The sequence below is a fragment of the Tenrec ecaudatus genome, chromosome 4 (genome assembly GCF_050624435.1).
Source record: "Tenrec ecaudatus isolate mTenEca1 chromosome 4, mTenEca1.hap1, whole genome shotgun sequence".
NCBI lineage: Eukaryota > Metazoa > Chordata > Mammalia > Afrosoricida > Tenrecidae > Tenrec > Tenrec ecaudatus.
Genome location: NC_134533.1, coordinates 147,354,749 through 147,373,631, shown reverse-complemented (window position 1 = coordinate 147,373,631; position 18,883 = coordinate 147,354,749). Strand labels below are relative to the sequence as shown.

At 56.5% G+C, this 18,883-nt stretch overlaps 2 protein-coding genes across 2 annotated transcripts in view; one reads left to right on the top strand and one right to left on the bottom strand.

The window, feature by feature from the left end:
* LOC142446067 (serotransferrin-like) overlaps positions 1-2,313 on the top strand; it is a 49,773-nt gene extending 47,460 nt beyond the window's left edge. The window contains 1 exon segment of the mRNA XM_075547861.1: positions 1,172-2,313. Coding sequence (XP_075403976.1) covers positions 1,172-1,385 — 214 coding nt within the window. The 3' untranslated portion in view covers positions 1,386-2,313.
* Positions 2,314-5,189: 2,876 nt separating this feature from the next.
* Positions 5,190-18,883, bottom strand: part of RAB6B (RAB6B, member RAS oncogene family) — a 73,311-nt gene continuing 59,617 nt past the window's right edge. The window contains exons 3-8 of the mRNA XM_075546908.1: positions 16,958-17,011; positions 16,686-16,791; positions 15,994-16,105; positions 14,602-14,695; positions 12,248-12,314; positions 5,190-8,613 (exon numbers count right to left, since the gene is read on the bottom strand). Coding sequence (XP_075403023.1) covers positions 8,549-8,613; positions 12,248-12,314; positions 14,602-14,695; positions 15,994-16,105; positions 16,686-16,791; positions 16,958-17,011 — 498 coding nt within the window. The 3' untranslated portion in view covers positions 5,190-8,548. The remainder of the gene's footprint in view (positions 8,614-12,247; positions 12,315-14,601; positions 14,696-15,993; positions 16,106-16,685; positions 16,792-16,957; positions 17,012-18,883) is intronic.

Below are 18,883 nucleotides of genomic sequence, written 5' to 3'. Positions count from 1 at the left end.
CCCTGTCAGCTCTTCCCACTTCATACCTTTCTGACTAACAAGGCTGAACTGCCAAAGCTAAACCCGTTTAGTAAATTATGCTTAAGTATCATACATATTTGAAAAAGTATGACACACACATTGAATTTAAAGAATATAGAAATGAAGGACACACCTCCCCCACCTTGCTTGGTTAGAGGGTCCCTCTGTTTCTCCCTCAGGACAGGAGTAATAAAATCTGGATTTGCTGTTAAGTAAGCATTGTTTGAAAATACTTTGTGTGTGTGCACCCCTAAATGAAGTCATGGGCTAGTTTTGCTTGTGGGTTCTCCACAGAATTTCAAGCAACTTTATCAAGAAATGTTTTATTTTCTTTAAAGTATGTAGATCATCTGTGTGCCTCTAATTCTTATTAGCAGAGAGTCAGGGGGTGTAACCTGACTGCTGGTACCCCAGAGCACTGAACAGTGCTGCGGCTCACATACCTCTTTAAGGATGCCTGGTGGCCCGTGGGCGAGGCGCTGGGCTGCAAAGTGGGTCATTCCCACCCTCCCTCCCGCCCCTCGCCAGCTGCTCCGCAGGACAGTGTTGAGGCTGCTTCCGTGAAGGTTCAGTTCCTCCTTAAAGGCAGAACTGACGCGATGACAATGGGCCCTGGTGGCACAGTGGTTAAGCACTCAGCTGTCCACTGCAAGATGGGGTTCCAACCCCTCGCCAGTCCCTGAGAGACAGATGTCACTGCCTCTCCGAGGCCCTTTGGGCTAGGTCTCCTTTGTCCACTAGGATCTCCCGGAGTCACAACAGACTCCGTGGCACCCCACCACACACAGCTCTCTTCTTACAGCCAGGGGGTGCCAGAGAGCAAAGGCCTTCGTGTTACATACCTTACTTAAAATGCATTTCAAAATGCATCATGCGGGAGGGTGGGTTTGTAGGGGCACCGAGGAGAAAAGGTGGTTGGGCGTGGGGGCACAGCGGATCAGTCCCTAGTCATGTGAGGTTAGAGTGCGTCCCACCTGCCGGCCCGAGAGAGCGGTCCTCAAGGCAGAGGCTTGCGCTCCAGCCTCACTAGCGTGATCGGTGTCTGAGTGCCGAGTTACTAAGGAGCGGAAATAATTTCTTATGGCTTTTAGCTGCTCTGTAAACACGAAGCTGTGTTTGCTTCCTGATTTGTTTTCCTTGTACTTCACAGCAACACCTTGCGCGTCACCCGGTCTGCTGCCCCCAGCACACTGGACACGTCCAGCAGCGCCCCTGCCCAGCTGGGGAAGAGAGGCAAAGAGTTTGAATTCTCACAGCTGCCCCTGAAGGTCGAGTTCCTGGAGTGCAGCGCCAAGAGTGGAAAGGGGGACAGTGACTCTGCGGACATCCAGGACTTGGAGAAGTGGCTGGCCAAAATCGCCTGAGCTGAAGATGTGGATTTTCGGGTGACTGACAGTTTGGGCAAGGATCTATCTTAGACAGGGATGATGTGCTGAGCAGTTCCTTGTCCCAGAAAAAGCAGCGTGAGATTTTTTTTTTAATCCCTTCTCCTTTATAGCCCCCTCGTTTTGACTCAACTCAGGAATCTTCGCTCTGTTAAGGTCTGTGCCACATCTCCTTAGCTTGTGCTGGATGGAGGGCCAGGTGCCTGTGACAGAGCAAGCAGCCTGCACATCGTGGGCATCACCGAACGGCTCTCACCCGGAAGGCTGTCTAATTGTCTGTGTGTGCCTATGGCACGTTTGGTTGCCAAGTGCCCCTGACTTGCCCCGGGTAGCACATGCCTGGTGCCCTGTGAGGTCCCGTGTCGGTCCCCCACGTTTAGTGGCAGAACAACACGAACTGGAGAACAACAGTGCGGAGGGAGATAAGGATGCCAGGCAGCGGACACCATTCTTCAGCTCAGCAGGCTTTCCAGGGCACCCAGGTTTAGAACCATGCCTGTGTTTCTGAAACATGCGTTCATGAACTCTCGGAAATATTCCCCCGCAGCACAAGGCAGACACCAATCCCCAGATGCTAAGAATCAACTTTTCTGGTGGTTTCCATCCCTGGGAATGTCATGGAAATTGAGAGACAGTTAGGTTCCAGTGATGGCTGAGGTGCTCCTGGGCTAGCTCCATGCATTGCTGGATCAGCTCCGAGTTTGTACCTCTCGCTAAAACGCTAGGAACAAGTAGGAAATGAGAATGAGCTCTGCTAGTTTTTCAAGTGTGTTTCTAGTCTCTGATGGGGAAGAACTGTCTGCCTTTGAAAGCACTGCCATTTGCTGCCTCAAGTATTCAGCCTTTATAAACGATGCATTCATTTCTGGGTGAATAAAACCTGTCTGGCTTAAAGCAATTAGAACAATGTGGTAAGGCTCGGTGGATGTCAAGTGTCTGGGCCCAAGGAGTGCATCCTGCTCCCGTGTCCCCACTATGCACCACACTCTGGACAGACTCCTGCAGTGAGAATGGGGACAGTGGGGGCGGGGACATGGCACAAGTGAGCAGGCCAGCACAAACCATTGAGGGGGCTGTGTAAGGTACTATTGGAGCACACACTAGGGCCACCTCGCCTGGTCCTGCGGGGTCAAGGAACACCAATAAATAGGACTGTTCACAGTTCGAATGTGGCCCCACCCCAAGTACACCTCTGCCAGCTGCCAGGTGTGTGCTCAAGTATGAGGCCGAGGGTCTCTGAGCAAGACGTTCCCTAGGATCGGCGCCTGTGACCAGTGCGACTGGTGTCAGACTCGCCTGGGCTCCTGGTGCTCTGGCTGCCACAGGGACTCCTTTCCTGCCCTGGCCCTCGGAGTGAAGTGGCAGCTTGAAGTCGTCGTATAAGCTGGCCAGCAGGCAGGGCGTGACGAGTGACGTTCCCACCACTCCAGCGGGTGCTCACTGCTGACTAAGCGCCTCTCGCCTGATGCCCCTGTCAGACAGCATGCTCTGTCAGCTCTTCTGTCGAGGGACGGAGGCAGGGTGTCAAAAGGTGATTGAGGAAAGACGTCTTTGAGAACACAAATGTGGTCCCCTGAGAAATGTTACTATGCAGGAGGGTTAGCCACGACACCCCCTAGACAAGCAGATAAGAGGAGCCAAGCATTCTGAGTAACCAGCAGGTCTAGGGTGCGCTCGGGAAACTGCATCGCCAACCAGGCCTGGCACCTGTGTGTCCTGCGTGTACACTTTGAGGGGACATGGCTCAGTGTCAGACAAGCCTTGCCATCTGTTGTGTGCCCGAAAGCCTCTGAGGCAGAAGTGGGTTTTCTTAGGGGTGAAGTAAACGAACAGGTTGAAATCATCACCAGCCTGTTCTGAGCCTTTGTCTGGGGCATGCCCACTCTGGTGGTAGCTTTTGTGGCCCTGCAGCCACGCGAGCAACCTCCTCCTCCTCCTCCCTGAGGGGAAGACCGGAATGCAGAGGGCTGTCAGGACCCGAGCGAGGACCGGCAGACGGTGCGGCCGTCACTCGTGTGTCTGAGCCGCGTCTGGTGTGAACAGGCCGCCCAGTCCTGCTCCGAGCACAGCTGCCACACGATGCCAGGGGTCCCCTTCCTCCGGCTGTGTTGAGATGCCATCTGAGGAGTAGCGGTGGTGGTGAAGCAGCCAGGTGCACACTGGCAAATACTGCCCGGTGCTGACAGGCAGCTGCGGGCTGAGAACGCTGGAGGCCCGACCTGGTGCTCTATTCCGCTGGTGTTCTTTCCAGCACCTTGCCAAAGGGAGGGCAGGGCTTTCGACAACCCTGCTTCAGCCCTTTACATCTCCCTCTGCCTCCACCCGCAAGGAAGTCCACTTCCTTCTTCTGCGCTCATCCCTTCCGTGGGCGCTGCCCCGGCCCTGGGGGACACAGCAATCCTTCCTTACAGGCCAGGTGGTCCCATCGAGGTTACCACGTGTCTTTTCAGTGTCCCCTGCCCTTCCTGTCTCACTACTTCCGTGGACACCACCGTGGCTGTGCACGAGGGTCAGCTGCCACTGTGCCGCCTTCATGGACGGACTACCCAGGGCTTCCTGCCCTGCTGTGCCAGCTCCCTGCTCAGCTTCCTGTGGCCTGACAACACCTGGGATCCCAGGGTCCCCTGAGGCCCTGGGACACGCGGTGTTGTGGTTACCCAAGGTCACTGTGTGTGGCTGGAATATGCTCTTTCTTTGTTTACAGGAGCTTTTAGCCTTCCATGGGCAAAGCTCCCTTTTGCACTCACTGCCGGTCACTGGGCAGCGGAGGAGCCCCGCTGCCAAGACAGGCACAGCGGCAGCCCGGTGCTGCCCGTCCGGTTCAGGCAGGGTGATCCTGCCGACTGTCTTCTCACGGCTGGGCGCCTCCGAGCAGAGCACTCTGTCCAGCTGCAGCAGGGAAGGGGCTGCAGACAGGTCTGGGTTTCACCACCCGCTGTGGGCTTAGTCACTGCCCCACGTGGGGAGTGATGGGGATAGAATGTCCTGGTCCCCACAGCTGCACTCCGCTCTCAGGCCTTTGTGAGCGCCATCCCTTGAGCCTGCCCTACCTCACGTTGGACGGGACAGGCAGAAGAGAGCCTTAGCGAGCAGGGCCATTGACTTCTGCCCTCGTCATAAGAGATGGCTTTCCTGAAAGGGCAGACTAGAGAGTGTTCCAGAACTTTTATGAACTAAAGGGGAAAGGTGTGAAGTCAGACGAAGAGAACTAGGGAACTTGACCTAGGGCAGCCAGCACGCTCAGGGCCAGGCAGTTCTGCGCCGTTCATCTTACCTGGTCCCAGACTACCGAGCCTCAGGGCATCTTTTAGTCTGGCGAGGAATGACACTAGGGGGGCTGGGGGGGGGGGTTCGGAAGTCTCCGGGTTGGGGTGGGGTGAAGTTGGGGTGGTTTGTGGCAGCTTGGTACCCCCAGGAAGGTGATAGTTGTGCTTGCCCTGAGGCGGCTTCCTGGCCCCTGCACACACCTCCTCGGGACCAGCGTGGTAACTGGAGGGGGATGGCCGGAGAGCCCCACTCTGGGTCTCCTGCAGGCAGGTGGAGACTGGAGTGGAAAGGTGGGTACATTAGGCCCCACCTTGCCCGCCCGGCAGAGGCCCTGGAGGCCCAGGTGGGGGCAGGGGAAGCAAAGGCTTTGGGAGGCGACATGCCTTCGAGACAGCGGGGTCTTGTAGAGCACACGAGTCTTTCCGACCCCTCCCCCCTCGCATGACTGCGCCACTGAGATCATGAGACACGAGGCCATGTGTTGAGAATTAGGACGGTTTATTGTTTGACCAACATGCTGAGTCTTTTCCACGGTTTACACGGTTTTATGTAAAGTCAGTATGGCCGCTATTGCCTTCTTAGCCAGTAGCAGATGGAAACGCCACCTTCTGTGCGCCTCCCGGGGGGTGGGGGTGGGGGTGGGGGGGTGGACTGAGAAGGGGACGTGAGGGGAGGAGTTCACAGGCTGGCTGGGGGAGGGGGAGGCCACCTCCGGAAGAAAGCACTGCATGTGCTCCTGGGGAAACCTCACCCTGCAGGGAGGACAGCCACCTAGGGGTCTGGGACACCGGGACAGTTCACCTCGAGCAACTCACAAGCGTGCCGGGCTGGGGAGGTGCCCCACACACAGGAGCTCAACGTTCCCCTGATGACCTCTGCTTAGAGCGACACCCCGGGAAGAGGCCTACATCCGATCCTACCCCCACGCAGACCTGGACGCCCGAGTGCGCACTGCAGCTCGGCACGGGATGAAGACACCTGGGCTCTCGCCACTGCCAACCTGCTGGGGGACCCTGGGCCACCCTCTCTGTCTTGGGAAGAGGTAGTTTGGAAACTAGTGAACGAACACACACCCCTACTTGTTTGATGCACACAGCTGCCCCTCCCCGAGCTCAGAAACACGACTTTCAGCTCAAGGCTACCTGTGCTCATGACCTGACGGCCTCACCTGCCTTGGTTAGGGAGGCACTCGACCTGACCTCCCAGTGCTCCTCTGCCCTGCCAGAGCGCAGCTGCCAAACAGGCAACACGGCTGCAGTGCCCGCTGTACTCCACTGCGCGTGCGTGCGTGCGTGCGTGCTCCACATCACACTCCGTCTCTCCTGATGCCTGGGGGCAGGTGCTCTACTGACTCCCAAGGTGCTCCAAGAAAACCAGAGACCGCAAGGAGACGCCCCTTCCATCTTGGCGCCAGGGAGGGGCTGAAGCGGAGCCCACCTCCTCGGCCCTTCTGTCTTAGGGTTTCTCAGGCACGCTGGGGCCAATGACATCCCCTTCACCGATCAACAAGGCCAAGGGCAGTGATGCTGCCTGCTGCAGGTGCGAGGGAGGATCGAACATGCTGCTGGGAGAGGCCTGGCTGCCTTAAAACCCAGGACGCCAGGGGAAGAGCCCGTCCCGAGGGCAGGGGAGCCGAGGCCTGAGAGAGTCCCAGAGTGCACACACTAGCCAAGGGCGGCGCCCTACAGCTCACCAAGCCAATGGCGGCTACCACGTCCCTCACTGCTCCACGTGCGCTGGGCGTGCGCGCCTGACGGGCGGAAGAGTTTATCCAAAGCTACTCTTCAGTGCCAAGAAAAGAACGGTCCACCACACAGCCATTCAGTGACACCACATGTGGGGAGTGGGGCTGTCCCAGAGGCTACCAGGGATGGCACTCACTGCCACCGAGGCAGAAGGCGGTCCCTCGGACGGGCTCCTGTAAATCCTTGTAAGTGAACACTTCCCACAAGCACCGCTGGGGGTGTGCCCGCACGGCATGCACACCCGTGCGTACAGTACACAGAGAGATGGCGCACATAGGCCTGCGGTGGCTTTGCCTCTACTTTTAACACATCTATGCATTCGTTTATTGATGGCAAGACAATCACAAGTTATTTGACAATAGTAAGTATTTCTTATTTCAACACGCAGTTACTTTTGAATTTCCCAAACTGTTATCACAATACAAGTCCCAACTTGAGAGCCGGAGGAACAAAAAGATACAGTGAACACAGTATCTCCGCGTGAGAATGTGTCTGTGGGAGGTGTATTCACAGGTCTATCTATATATAATTATGTACACAGTTGTAAAAATTAAACACACGACATCAGGATCATGTTCATCCAGTCTCCGCCTTCTGGAGGAGGCGCGCTGGGGACCCCTGCTTCCTCTCGGCTTCCTCTGAAGATTGGAAGCCTGCGGTTGACCCTGGGAAGTCCCAGGGAGTCCGGCCGGGCCCGCTGCACTGACCGGTACCATTTTGGATTCGTTTCTGAGAAGTTCCAAAATCTCCTCCCACCACCTGGTGGCGGCACTGACCACCCACATTAGAGATGGCTGTGGGGCCCATCAATGACGTGCTCACCAATAGCCGGGAAGAGGAACCAAGGTCAGCTTGGAGGATGGGGTTTACCGTTTAGGCTGGGGTCCGTGCCTCTGAGTCTGTTTGGAATGCGGGCCAAGTGGCTGCCTGCATGTTTGCGTCAGATTTAGTTAAGTCCCCAGGGCTGGGCCTTTCTCAGGAACGAGTCAAAATGGCAGGGGTCACCCCTTCCCCTGGGTGGCCAGTCTCCACAAAGGTGTGCACAAAGGAGTGCGACTGGCCTGCCCGCAGATGACATTGAGCAGTTGGCTTTCTCAAAACAGTGCTGGGCCACCAAGGCTGCTTCTGCCGACAACCGCAGATGGGCTGCCCCACAGGCTCCGGACCCTCTCAACCCCCAGCTCCAGGTTCGCCCCCTGCCCCACGTCACACTGAGTTTGCTTTCACCCTTCCTTAGACTCAGGTGCGTGTACTGGTGGCCAGGCAACCGGCTGGGGCACTGTTCACATGGACACAGGCTCATCCCCACAGCCCATAAACCCACTTTGCTCTGGCCTGCAGCTGCCAACAGCACCCCATCCTTCCGACCATCTCTTGCTCTTGGGCAAGTGCCTTCCACTGGCTCGCAGGCTTCTCTGGGGGGGGAGGGGAGGCGGAGCACTTCCCTGGAGCCCTGCTGCTGGCCTCCTTGCTGCGCAGACTTCCGGGGTCACCAACAGTGGCCGCCGGAGGTCGGAGGTCGGAGGTCAGAGTCAGAGCTGCAGGCTCTCCGTGGCTGTTCTGTTAACCAATGCTTAAGTCGAACCACGGAGGGCCTGGGTGGTGGGGCCTGGTTGGTCTGGGCCACTTGGCCTGGCCCAGGATCGGAGCCTGATTAAGTTGCCCAATAAACTGCTTTGCTGCCTTGGGCTGGGGTGGAGGAGGGCAGAGGTGGAGCGCAGTTCAGAGGGCGGGAAGGAGGTGGTGTGTGGAAAGGGTTCTCTATAAGTTTACAAATATACAAAACCAAAAAGCACATCTTTCAAATAAAAATGACTACATTTTTATCTGGCAAAAAGTTGTATACACATGATTTAATTTTTTTTAATTTTAACAGTTTTTGGCAATCTTAATAAAGTACAATATATTACAACCAAACCAAAAAATAGTTGTTTAAATAACAGCTGTTAGAGTGACATGATCCCTGATGCCCAGCCTCCCTCCCCAGCCCCCCCTACTCCTAGAGACAGAGAGAAAAGAAAAATCCTCCCATCCTGATAAACTCATTTCCCACCCCGCCCCACAGGAAGCTAACCAATAGGAAGCAACACAAGCGGGAAGTTGCCGAGGAAGCCAGCCCGGGGCTCTGCATTAGCAGGAGCAGCCGCCCTCGCTGGCAGGGGGCTCCTGGGGCTTGTCCAGCTTGATGTCGATCACTGTGGGTGGCCGTGCTAAGGAAGACCACTTGCCCGGAGAACTGGGCCCATGTCCCCCACCCGCGTCCTGCAAACACCCACCCAGCGCTCTCTTTCTCTCTCTCTCTCTCTCTCTCTGTTGGGTCCTAGGAGGGAGATGGGATCACCAGCTCCCACCTCCTGCTCCCCACAAAAGCAAACCCCTCCTGGGCCATGGGGATGACCATTTGCAAGCACTCTGGACAGCATCCCTGTCCCAGAAGCCTCCTTGGTGTCAGGTGCTCCCAGCTGTCAGCCATGGCCTCGCCTTGCCAGCTCTCAGCACCACCCCAAGGGCACGCAGCACCCCAAGTGGAGAGTGGGGGAGGCAGGAATGCTGGTCACACCCAGAATCCTCCTGGTCCACAGCACAGTAACGTGTGGGCTCTGCACTCCCCGGGCTGTATATGTTTGGGCCAGGTCCAGAACGGGCAGCCCCCACCTCCTCTCTGGCTTCTCAGGAAGATGAAACTTCACAGCCTCCATCCCCAGCCTCTCGGAAAGGTGGATGACCTATTGAATTATGCAACTCCTGCCCCAGCACCCCAGGAAGCTATTTACCTTCCCAGGTTGATCTGCATAGCCCCTTCCCCAGCACTTCAAAGAGCAGGTCTGCAAACAAGATGACCTCCCAGGGATCGCATCCTGACTCAAGGTCTTGAAACTGCAAGCAACTAAGAGTCGTCCTTCTGTTAACGTATACTTCCATAGCTCGGACCCTATATAATTCCCACCGTCTCTCAGGCGGGTTGCCAGTTTCCTGACCTAACTCACCTAACTCGTTGCCCCGTCCCTTTCTCTGCTCTCCCCTCCCTCTCAGGAGTTCTTTCCCTGCCTCAATAAACTCTTTCCTAACCACTTGTTCTGACTAAACCCCACCTCCTTCTGTGCCTCCATCTCTAACCTCTCACGGAAGGTTCCAGTCTACACAAAGGGCGCCTGACAGACCGGCCAGCAGGTGCACGGAGAACCTAGCAGGACCACTCGGGCACACAGTTCAATTCCGCGGCCCGAGGTTCGGGGATCTGTGGGCCCTGTGTCGGCACCAAGCAGGTCTACCTCACCAAGCAGGTCTACCTTACCTGCCAAGCTCCCAGCAGACGGGACCACTTGCCATGCTGGGGGTGTGCTCCGAGAGGCAGTTCCTGTGGAAAACTGCCAAAGCACAGCCCATTTCCAGTCCTTTCTATCAGAGCCCTGGAGGAACATGGGCTGGAGAAGCATTTATCACACCCTGCAGAGGAACTGGTGCTGGTTCGAAATGCCTCGGTCAGCTCATCACGGAGCTGATCCTGGTGGAGGGGTGGGGGGCCAGGCCCTGGGGCATCTGTCTCCCAGCCTTGCTCTCCCTGGCCACAGGACTGCACTAGGGGGTGGGCAGGTAACTCAAAGCCCCAGTAATGGACTTGTTGCTGAAGTCCTACAATGGTCGTATGGGGGGTTAAGTATTGGGCTATGAACCTTAAGAGCAGCCGTTCAATCCCACCAGCTTCCCCACAGGAGAACAGGGGAAGCCTTCTGCTCCCATGAAGATTTCCAGTGTGTGAAACCGAGAGTAAGTGCTACCCTGTCCCGTGGGGTTGCCATAAATCGGAACTGACTCGATGGCTGTGGGGTTGGGATGAAGGTGAGGGCCATGGGCGAGATCATTCCAGAAGTTTTAAGTTCTACAAAAAGGCATGTTTTCCTCTTCGTCTTAGCTTTTGGGAAACTGAGCCAATGTTTGGCTCCTATAACCCCTTAGTCATGGGGCGTGGTTGGGTGATGGTTTTTCCTCTGGCTCTTCCTCTTTGCCCTGCCTCTACTTCTCCCCATGCCCCAGTTCTCATGTGCACACACTCTCACAAGAGTAACAATCCTGAGTTTTGTGCGTACACACACACACACACACACACACGACATAACACGGCAAAGTGTCCACGGTTATTCACCAGTCGCCTTCCCTCCACGCGGCAGTCACCTCCTGTCCTCTCTACGCTTGTCAAGCACACTGACTGCCCCTTCCCACTGTCCCTCCAAAACCCACTCCACAAATGCCCGTCCCTCTCTCTTTACCCAGCAAGGGACACTCCATTTACAGGCCTGCACTGGCCAGCAGCTCTGGGCCACTTCTATAGTACTGGCCCAGAAGCAGGCCTCACTGGGGCCTCCCGGTCCTCCCCAGGTACCCCCTTCTGAGCCCACCTGGTCCCCTTTCTGCCCAGAAGCCACTATGATGCAGGTACACCATGTCCACAGATTCCTCACATGGCCTTTATGGTTTTCCCATGAGTCCATTCCAGCTCCTCCCCTCCCCCAGCCACCATCCCTCTTCTGCCAACACCCCCTCCCATCCTTTCCCTCCTTCCTTGGATGTCCCCGTCTCCACCCCAGGCCCACCTCTGTTAGAAGGGCCTTTGCTGCTTGGTTCAGGCCTTCAAGGGTGGCTTTTCTGTGAAGCCTTTGTGGTGAAAACTGAGCACCTGCCATATGCCAGGCCCTGTGCTAAACGTGCAGGGCTGTGCCCCCAACTTCTAACATCACCACCTGGTGTGCTGGGAATCCCAATACTCACCTTCCAGCCAGAAAGGGAAGGAGCCTGGGTCCAAGTCCAAGGCCATCAGACCCCAAAGTAGGGCTGACCAGGGTGGCCCTGAGGGTGCCTGGTGGCTTGGGTGTGAAGAGGAGGCCCAGCAGGCCCGCACGAGCTCAACACAGCTGACGGACACTGAGGGCTGAGCTTAACCTCCTTGGCCTGCCACTGCCCTTCAACTGTCCCAAGTCCCTTCTTGGAGCAGGCCCCGGTATCGACCCTTGGTGGCCTATGGGGATGACAGGGGCTGGGAAGCTTCTCTAGGGGGAATGAGTGCCCGGGCGAGGGGGGTTGAGGGAGACAGGGGCGCCTGATGTTTCCCTCTCCTGTCAGCCAGCCTAGGGTCAGCGCCCTCACCCATGATGGCAGTCCTCATGTGCTCCTGAGATGCCCAAGGAGCACTGTCCTAGAATGGAGCAGGGCTGCGTGCTGAGGAAGGACGCAAGTTGGGGCACGCGGGGGTGGTGGTGGTGTGTGTGTGTGTGCGCGTGCGCACACATCCTGAATCTCTAGCCTGCTATGTGACGTCAGACAAATCAGATGCCCTCTCTGAGCCTCAGTCCGAGGCTCAGGTTTGGGCTGGATGATGTGAGTACAGGCACTGGGAGCTGGTGCAGGGACCGGGTTATAAGGTCCTGCAGGTCCCTGCTATCAGAGCGACCTGACGCTGCACTTACTCTGTGCCCAGAAACCTTGCCAGCAGCGGGGAGCCCACTCGGATGCGTCTTCACACACAGAGATCAGTGCCCGTGGTCCCTCCTGCTCACTGGCGCTCCCACCAGCAGGCCTCCCAGATCCCTGTCTCGGAGGCAGCACGGGTGGACAGCAGTACCGCAGCAGACGGTGGAAAGACCCAGGGGCCGAGCTGTGCCCCTGAATAGACGGGAAAGGGGCTGCACATGCCACCCCCAGCAGTGCAGGTAAGGCTGGGCTGGAGACCCCATAGGGGCCTGTCTACTGTGATAAAGGGCCAAGCGGGAAAATGTGGGGACCACATGTCTTCCAGAGCATCCTGCCCCTCCCTCTCCAAAAGAAAAAGGATACTCCCTTCTTTGCTCTTCTCCTGGACATTCTCCATTCCGGGCAGAGCAGAGGCCACGCGTCGGAAGAGCTGTGAGAGGAGATGCTGTGTGAGCCGGGTCCCGCCCGCCCTCTCCCACGCTGGCCCTCAGCCCCGCTCCTCAGCCGTACCTTTTGGCGTTGCTTTCTGCCTGCTGGCTATGGCCTGAGGGCAGGGGCTGCACTCCCCACCCCCGCTATAGCCCCCCCCAGCATGAAGGTCCCAGAGGGTCTTTGGGGACACCCACCCCATGGGACGGATGGAGACATGGCATGGAGAAGGTAGAGCCATGTGCATGGCAGGCAGTCTCATTACAGGAACCAAGGGCCCTGGTAGCTTGGGGTCAGGGTACTTGGGCGGTGCCTGGTTACTGGTCCTCCTTCTGTCCCTTCCTAGCTGTGTGCACCGTCCCTCTCTCGGCCACCAGGACTGCCCTTGGGGGACCCCCAAGGCCAGCCATCACTGCATCCACACCAGAGGGTTCCTTACTTGGTCTACCGCCCCATGCCCTTGTGGCAATGAAAACGTTTGTACTATAGCCCCCAGTCCAGGATACAGTGTAGGTATCTACTTCTGCAGCCTCCCTGGTGGTTCCAGGGCCCCCCGGCGGCGGTGGCATCGCCCACTTGGGGAACCACTGGTCCACGGGGTTGGTTGGTTGAGGTCGGGCTGAACTACTGTGGGGACAGCTGGCCAGTGTTCCCAAGGAGGCCAGGCGGCTCCCTACTGCCACACCTGCGCTCAGCCTGGACCCTTTCTTGGCAGGTTCTTCCTTCTCACCCCTCCCCGTCCTCATCCTGGGGGGCAGGGTTCTTAACCCGTTAGGCTAAAGACAGGCTCCTTCCCAGGACAAGCCATCCTTTAAACGTGTAAAATCGATGACACAGGACGATAAGGGAAATGAGTTACTTCGGACACAAACATCTGAAATATTTTTAAGATAGAGATTTGTGACATCGTGACCATTAGGTTTCTTCGTTAACCTGTAAAACGACGAGACACAGCGGCGGGCCCACCAACACCGTCCTTCTGAAAAGGGACCTGTGTGAACACGTCCACAACTTGGCACCGGTATTAAAAAACAACACGGTGACAATAGCACTGACGAAACACACAGAGTTCCTCTAGTCCCTTAATGTTCCCCCGCGCCCCCCCCCCCACTATCATGATCCCAACTCTACCTTACAAATCTGGCCAGACCAGAGCATGTACGCTGGTACAGATAAGAGCTGAAAACACAGGGACTCCAGGACAGATAAACCCCTCAGGGTCAATAATGAGAGTAGCGATACCAGGAGGTTAAGTGCTAGGTGGGGGAGAAAAGGGGAATCAATCCTACATATAACCCCCTCCCTGCAGGATGGACAACAGAAAAGTGGGTGAAGGGAGACATTGGTCAGTATAAAACATGAAATAATAATAATTTATAAATTATCAAGGGTGAGGGAAGGAGGGTTAGGGAGGGGGGGGATGAGGATCTGATACCTAGGATTCAAGTAGAAAGCAAATGTTTTGAGAATGATGATGGCAACCAATGTACAAATGTGCTTGACACAATGGATGCATGTATGGATTGTGATAAGAACTGTATGAGTCCCCAATAAAAGGATTAAAAAAAAAAAAAGAACTACCCTGTCCTGTTGGGTGGCTATGAGTCAGATTCCACTCCATGACAGTGAGAAGTAGCAAGAAAATTCTGGCCTCATTAAAAAATGAAAACCAGTGATGAAGGGCTGGGTGCTGCGAACATCACAGAGGCTGCCCGCCCGCCCACGCTCCTGATGGAACAACATGCTAGAGGCCAGCGAAGAGGAAGAGGGCACTTTCCCCAGCCCAGGCCTGCTGTCCTGCTGCATTCTGTCCCCCGCTCCCTGGGCTGAGGCTCTGCCTCCTCTAGGGGCTCTGGGTTAGGATGAGAGAGCCTGTGAGTCTTGCTTGAGCCGGCCGCACTCACCTCCACAGCCCAGGATGCCCGGCCCACACAGGAGTGGGCTCACCGGCTCGCAAGATGCTGGGGCTTTCCATCTCCTGCACCCCTGGCCCGAAGTTAGGGTCAGAATCTCGAGAAACCTTGCTGCTCTCTGCCACAGGCTGTCTTGGGCTGGCTCCTGGGGCAACACGCTCTGAGGGCCATTTTACCAGGGGCTGTGTGCGGTGGCTACCAGCCGACACGAGTCAGGGGCCCCTCAGGGCCTGTCCGACTCCCTCCTACATGCATCGTCACCTCTGCGGGCCAGCTGGACCCCCCTCTGGGTGGCTTCATGGTGGCTCTGAGCCCAGACTGTGGCTGACAAGGCTCAGAACCTTCCAGTCTAGCTGGGCCGGGCCAGTGTCCCACCTGCTTCACGTTGTAGCCGGTCTTTGCACTGGTTTCGATGAACATGACGCTTAGCTCTTTGGCGCGCTGCTCCCCTTCCTCGATGGTGATCTGCCTGTGGGGTGAGAGTTGGGGAGGATGGGGGGTGGAGAGGAAATTCAGCAGAGGGGAACTCTTAGGAAGGACATGCCCAGCAGGGCAGACAGAGGAGACCAGGCCCCCAGACGACCCTGAGGACAGGTTCTGGTAGGAGAGTCGGCCCAGTTTCCAAGCACAGCCTCTCCAGGACACTGACTCTTCCCAGAGCCCTCTTTACTACCTGCCTAGCGTGGGAGCAGGTCCGGTGGGTGGAGGGGGTGGCGTGGCTGGGGCTGTGCCTGACCTGTCTTGTCCAGCTGTCAACAATGTGACACGGGTCAATGCTGGTCAAACTCCACGGCGGCCCATGTGACACTGCCAGCCTTTTGGTTCACAGCTGAGCACTTGACCACTTAGCTGCTGGGGCACGTGAGAGCACGGGTCAAAAACGGACTCTACAGCATCTCACAGTGGCGGGTTAGCAGAGTGCTTTGAGCCAGACCCTGTCCTCAGTCCCATTTTCCCAGTGAAAGCCCAGGTTAAGAGTGACTTCCTAAGACCACAAGCTGCTTACTGAAGGGGCCCTGGGTGCAGGGTGCAGTTCCCACTATCCCTGAAGTGGTCAGGGCGGATCTCAGGAGGCCCACCCTGTCTGGCTGGAATGGGTGATCCATTTCCTTGTCTGCCCACGTCAGAGTCACGGGAGATGAGGGGGCCAACCAGTCCGCAGGCTTTGAGCCAATCCTGCTGTGGGGCCCCATGCACGTGAGTTAGAGAGCTGTGTTTCAGGGCTGCTGTGGCTGCGACCCTGCAGAGGCAGGTAGCCAGGCCTTCATTCCAAGGAGCCTCTGGGTGGGATGGAATGACAACCTTCCTCAGTGCCCCAGGTTCCACCGTTTTCTCCTCCCAAGGGCAGGCGTGCATACAGGGAATATCGAGGCACTGCCCAGGAATGTCTGGGCAGGCAGGGGCAGTCTCGCCACTGCCCAGGAAGCCTGGTGCTCAGAGAGACACAGGAACGAAGCAAGGAGTGGGGGCATGGAAGCAGCTTCGTGCTTGACAGAAATTCTGCCTGTTCAAAGCTGGGGCTTGGGAGGCTCACCCACCCCCCCGCCCCACCCCCACTCCCACTAGTGGGCGCACTTGTGCCTGGGCAGAGGCCAATACATGGGCACCTGCCTCTGGCCCTGCCTGGTTGGTAAAAGGCAAGGGCTTCAGAGATGAGACACCAGGGTGGGGCACTCCCCCAAGTGTCCTCACACACCCCAGTGCAGGACGAGGGCCTTCCCCAGGCAGGGGACAGGCTCTCCACCCAGGTCCCTGCCCCGTGCCCACCTCTTGTCCGCCAGATCGGTCTTGTTGCCCACCAGCATGATGATAACGTCACTGCCCCTCTCTGTCCGGACATCATCGATCCACTTAGAGGTCTGCTGGAAGGAGTTGAGATCTGCAGAGAGACAGCAGTCAGCCGACAGGAGGTGGAAAGGGGGCCAGGAGCCAGAGGGAGGGGCCGAGGCAAACCGGCACAGATCATGGGCCTGGGGCTCTGGAGGAAGCCCAAGGGTGTTGGCAGGGCTGCTCTAGGCTCTTGAAGAGCCCCCGACAGGGCTGAGCCCCCTGCGGGAGAGAGGGGTCCCTCCACATGCGTAGTCCTTGAGCCGTGTCTGGGACGGGAGCCAGTGGACCGGGGGCACACCTCAAAGTAAAGCCTGACTTAAGGCCCAGAGCAGAGAGAGAAATGGGGACACAAGGGTGGTGTGGTGGAGAGAGCAGAGGCCCCCAGAAGGGCTTGCCTCCCCATCCAAGCCTCGGTCAAGTCTGACTTAGGGAGTGAGGGACAGGCTGGAGAGAGGAAAGGGGGCCCAGGAGAGGCAGGGCCATTTCCAGGGGGGCTTCTTCTCAGTCAGAAGCTGCGCCGGGCCTGCAGTGAGAGGGTGCCCAGCAAGTGCCTCACTGCCCTTGCTCCCAGGGCCCAGGCCCTGTGCCCCGGCACACACCCTTTCTGAGTACCCTGGAACAGAGCTCACTTGTGATGTCGTATACCACCACGGCCACCGTGGAGTCCCGGATATAGCTGGGGATCAGGCTGCGGAACCGCTCCTGGCCGGCTGTGTCCCAGAGCTGCAGCCGCACCTGTTGCAGGGAGGGCGGAGCAGTCAGGTGAGGCCGTGAGGTCCCCATGTGTGGCAGGGGAGGCCCCGGTTGTGCCCACGCTGGCATGGCTCACCCAGGTACCAGGTGATCATCACAAAGGGCTCCTGCCACCCACACGGTTCCACGGATCTGATGGGACACTCACCGTGCGATCCTCCAAGTACATAGTTTTCGACAAAAAGTCAATCCCAATGGTAGCCTGTCAGAGAAAAGCAGAGAACGGTCAAAGTTGAAAAGTCTCAAGCAAAAGGAGCCAATATTCAATGACCTCAGGGAATCTCTCTCAGAGGAAGTGAGCTGAAGCCAAGGAGGGCAAGCAAGGGGTGAGGTGGGGGAGCGGAGCCAGGTGTCCATCCAGATGGGCTGAGTGCTGTCGGTGGGGACGCCCCCCAGCAGCTGTCCATCCCCAAGCTTCTTTTCAGGTGGCCGCCCCAGGAAGCCAGAGCCACGGTGGCTGCCCTGTTTGAGCCTGCAGTCCACCTGCTTCCTCCCACGACAGCCTCCCGGGGTGCCTTCATGGCCTCTGCCCTCTGCCCTGGACACATGCCCCTGGGACCTGGTTTCCCCACTGCCTCGTGTGCAGGTGGCTCCTGCTGAAGGGAGCCGGTGAGCCCATGTTGGGGGCATTCCCAAGCCATCTAGAACAGTGTCTTGCTGGGAATCCGTGCCCACCACCCACCTGTTCTTTTCTCCCCTACAAACATATTAGGAGCCAACTGTCACTAACGATCTTGCACTGCACCTATGTCCCCTGTCCCAACACCAGGGAGAGCACAGTCAGCACCTGCTCTGTGACCTTGGCAGGCTACCTTCACCTGCACTGGTGTCTGCATGTGTGGAATGAAGCTACCACTTCTACCTCGTCTGTGATAACGAGGACCGGGCACAGCCTGAGTACCCAGGGCACTGGTTGGCATGGTGTGGCACCTGAGGGCAGCAGGATCTGGCAGCCAAAAAAAAAAAAAAACCCACATCCTTGAAAATATTTAAGAAATGGGTGCTCTATAAGCGAAAACAAAAGTAAATACAAAATATCATGTAGGCTGTGATTGCGATTTGATTAATTTGAACTATTCCTTAGGATTTCTGAGACTGCAAATCTTTATGGGAACAGAAAGCTTCATCTTTCTCCCTCCGAGTAGTTGGTGGGTTTGAATGGCCAGCCTGGAAGTTGGCAGCCCAACAGTCAACTGACTACCCTACGCGGGCTCCTTTGAAAAGACAGGCATTTCTTCGATTCTCTTAAATGCTCAAGTAAAAAGACTACCCTGAAGTGTTCGCCGTGCTAGCATCTCAAGGGGTTAACAATATGGCTGGTTTTACTTTTTTCTTTCTAAGGCATTTCTTTATTTTCTACAATGAACATTTAATAGTTCTAGAATACTACAACAACAACAACAACAACAACTATTGAACATCATTTTAAAAAAGAACTTACCGGGCTGATAAGAGACTGGTACAACAGACTATGAGCCCAAGACTATGACCTTTAGTCAACCTTCAGACCTAGAACTGAACTCCTGGTTCAACTTTCAGACAACAGACGGGTCTAGAAGGGGATCCGGGATGTGGAGGAGAGAGGCAGACTTACAGTCAGCCACCATGGGTGAACGAGCAGTGTGGCCCAGGGAGGGAGCTGAGGAGTCAGGAAGGGGCAGAGACGCAAACAGGGTCGCCGTGGGAAGAGTGCGGTCACATTGTGGGGACTCCATCAACGACACAGAACAAAACGTGTACAAACTCTTGACTGGAAAAGCAATCTGCATGTAAACTTCCACCAAAATCACAGTACAAAGCCAAAAATATTCAAAAACGAAATGCTTCCAAACTAAAATCAAGTTCAAAAATAAGCTTAATAGTGTGAAGTGAACCGGTAACAATGACTGACGTGTAATACCCTTCCCTACCTCTACCCCTGGGGGGATGTGAACTAAGAAACGTGAGTGAAGGGAGATAGTGGACAGTGTAAGTTATGAAAAATAATAGTATTTTATAATTTATCAAGGGGTCATGAGGATGGGAGAGTGAGAGAGGAAGGGAAAAGGATAGGCTGATACCAAGGGCTCAATCA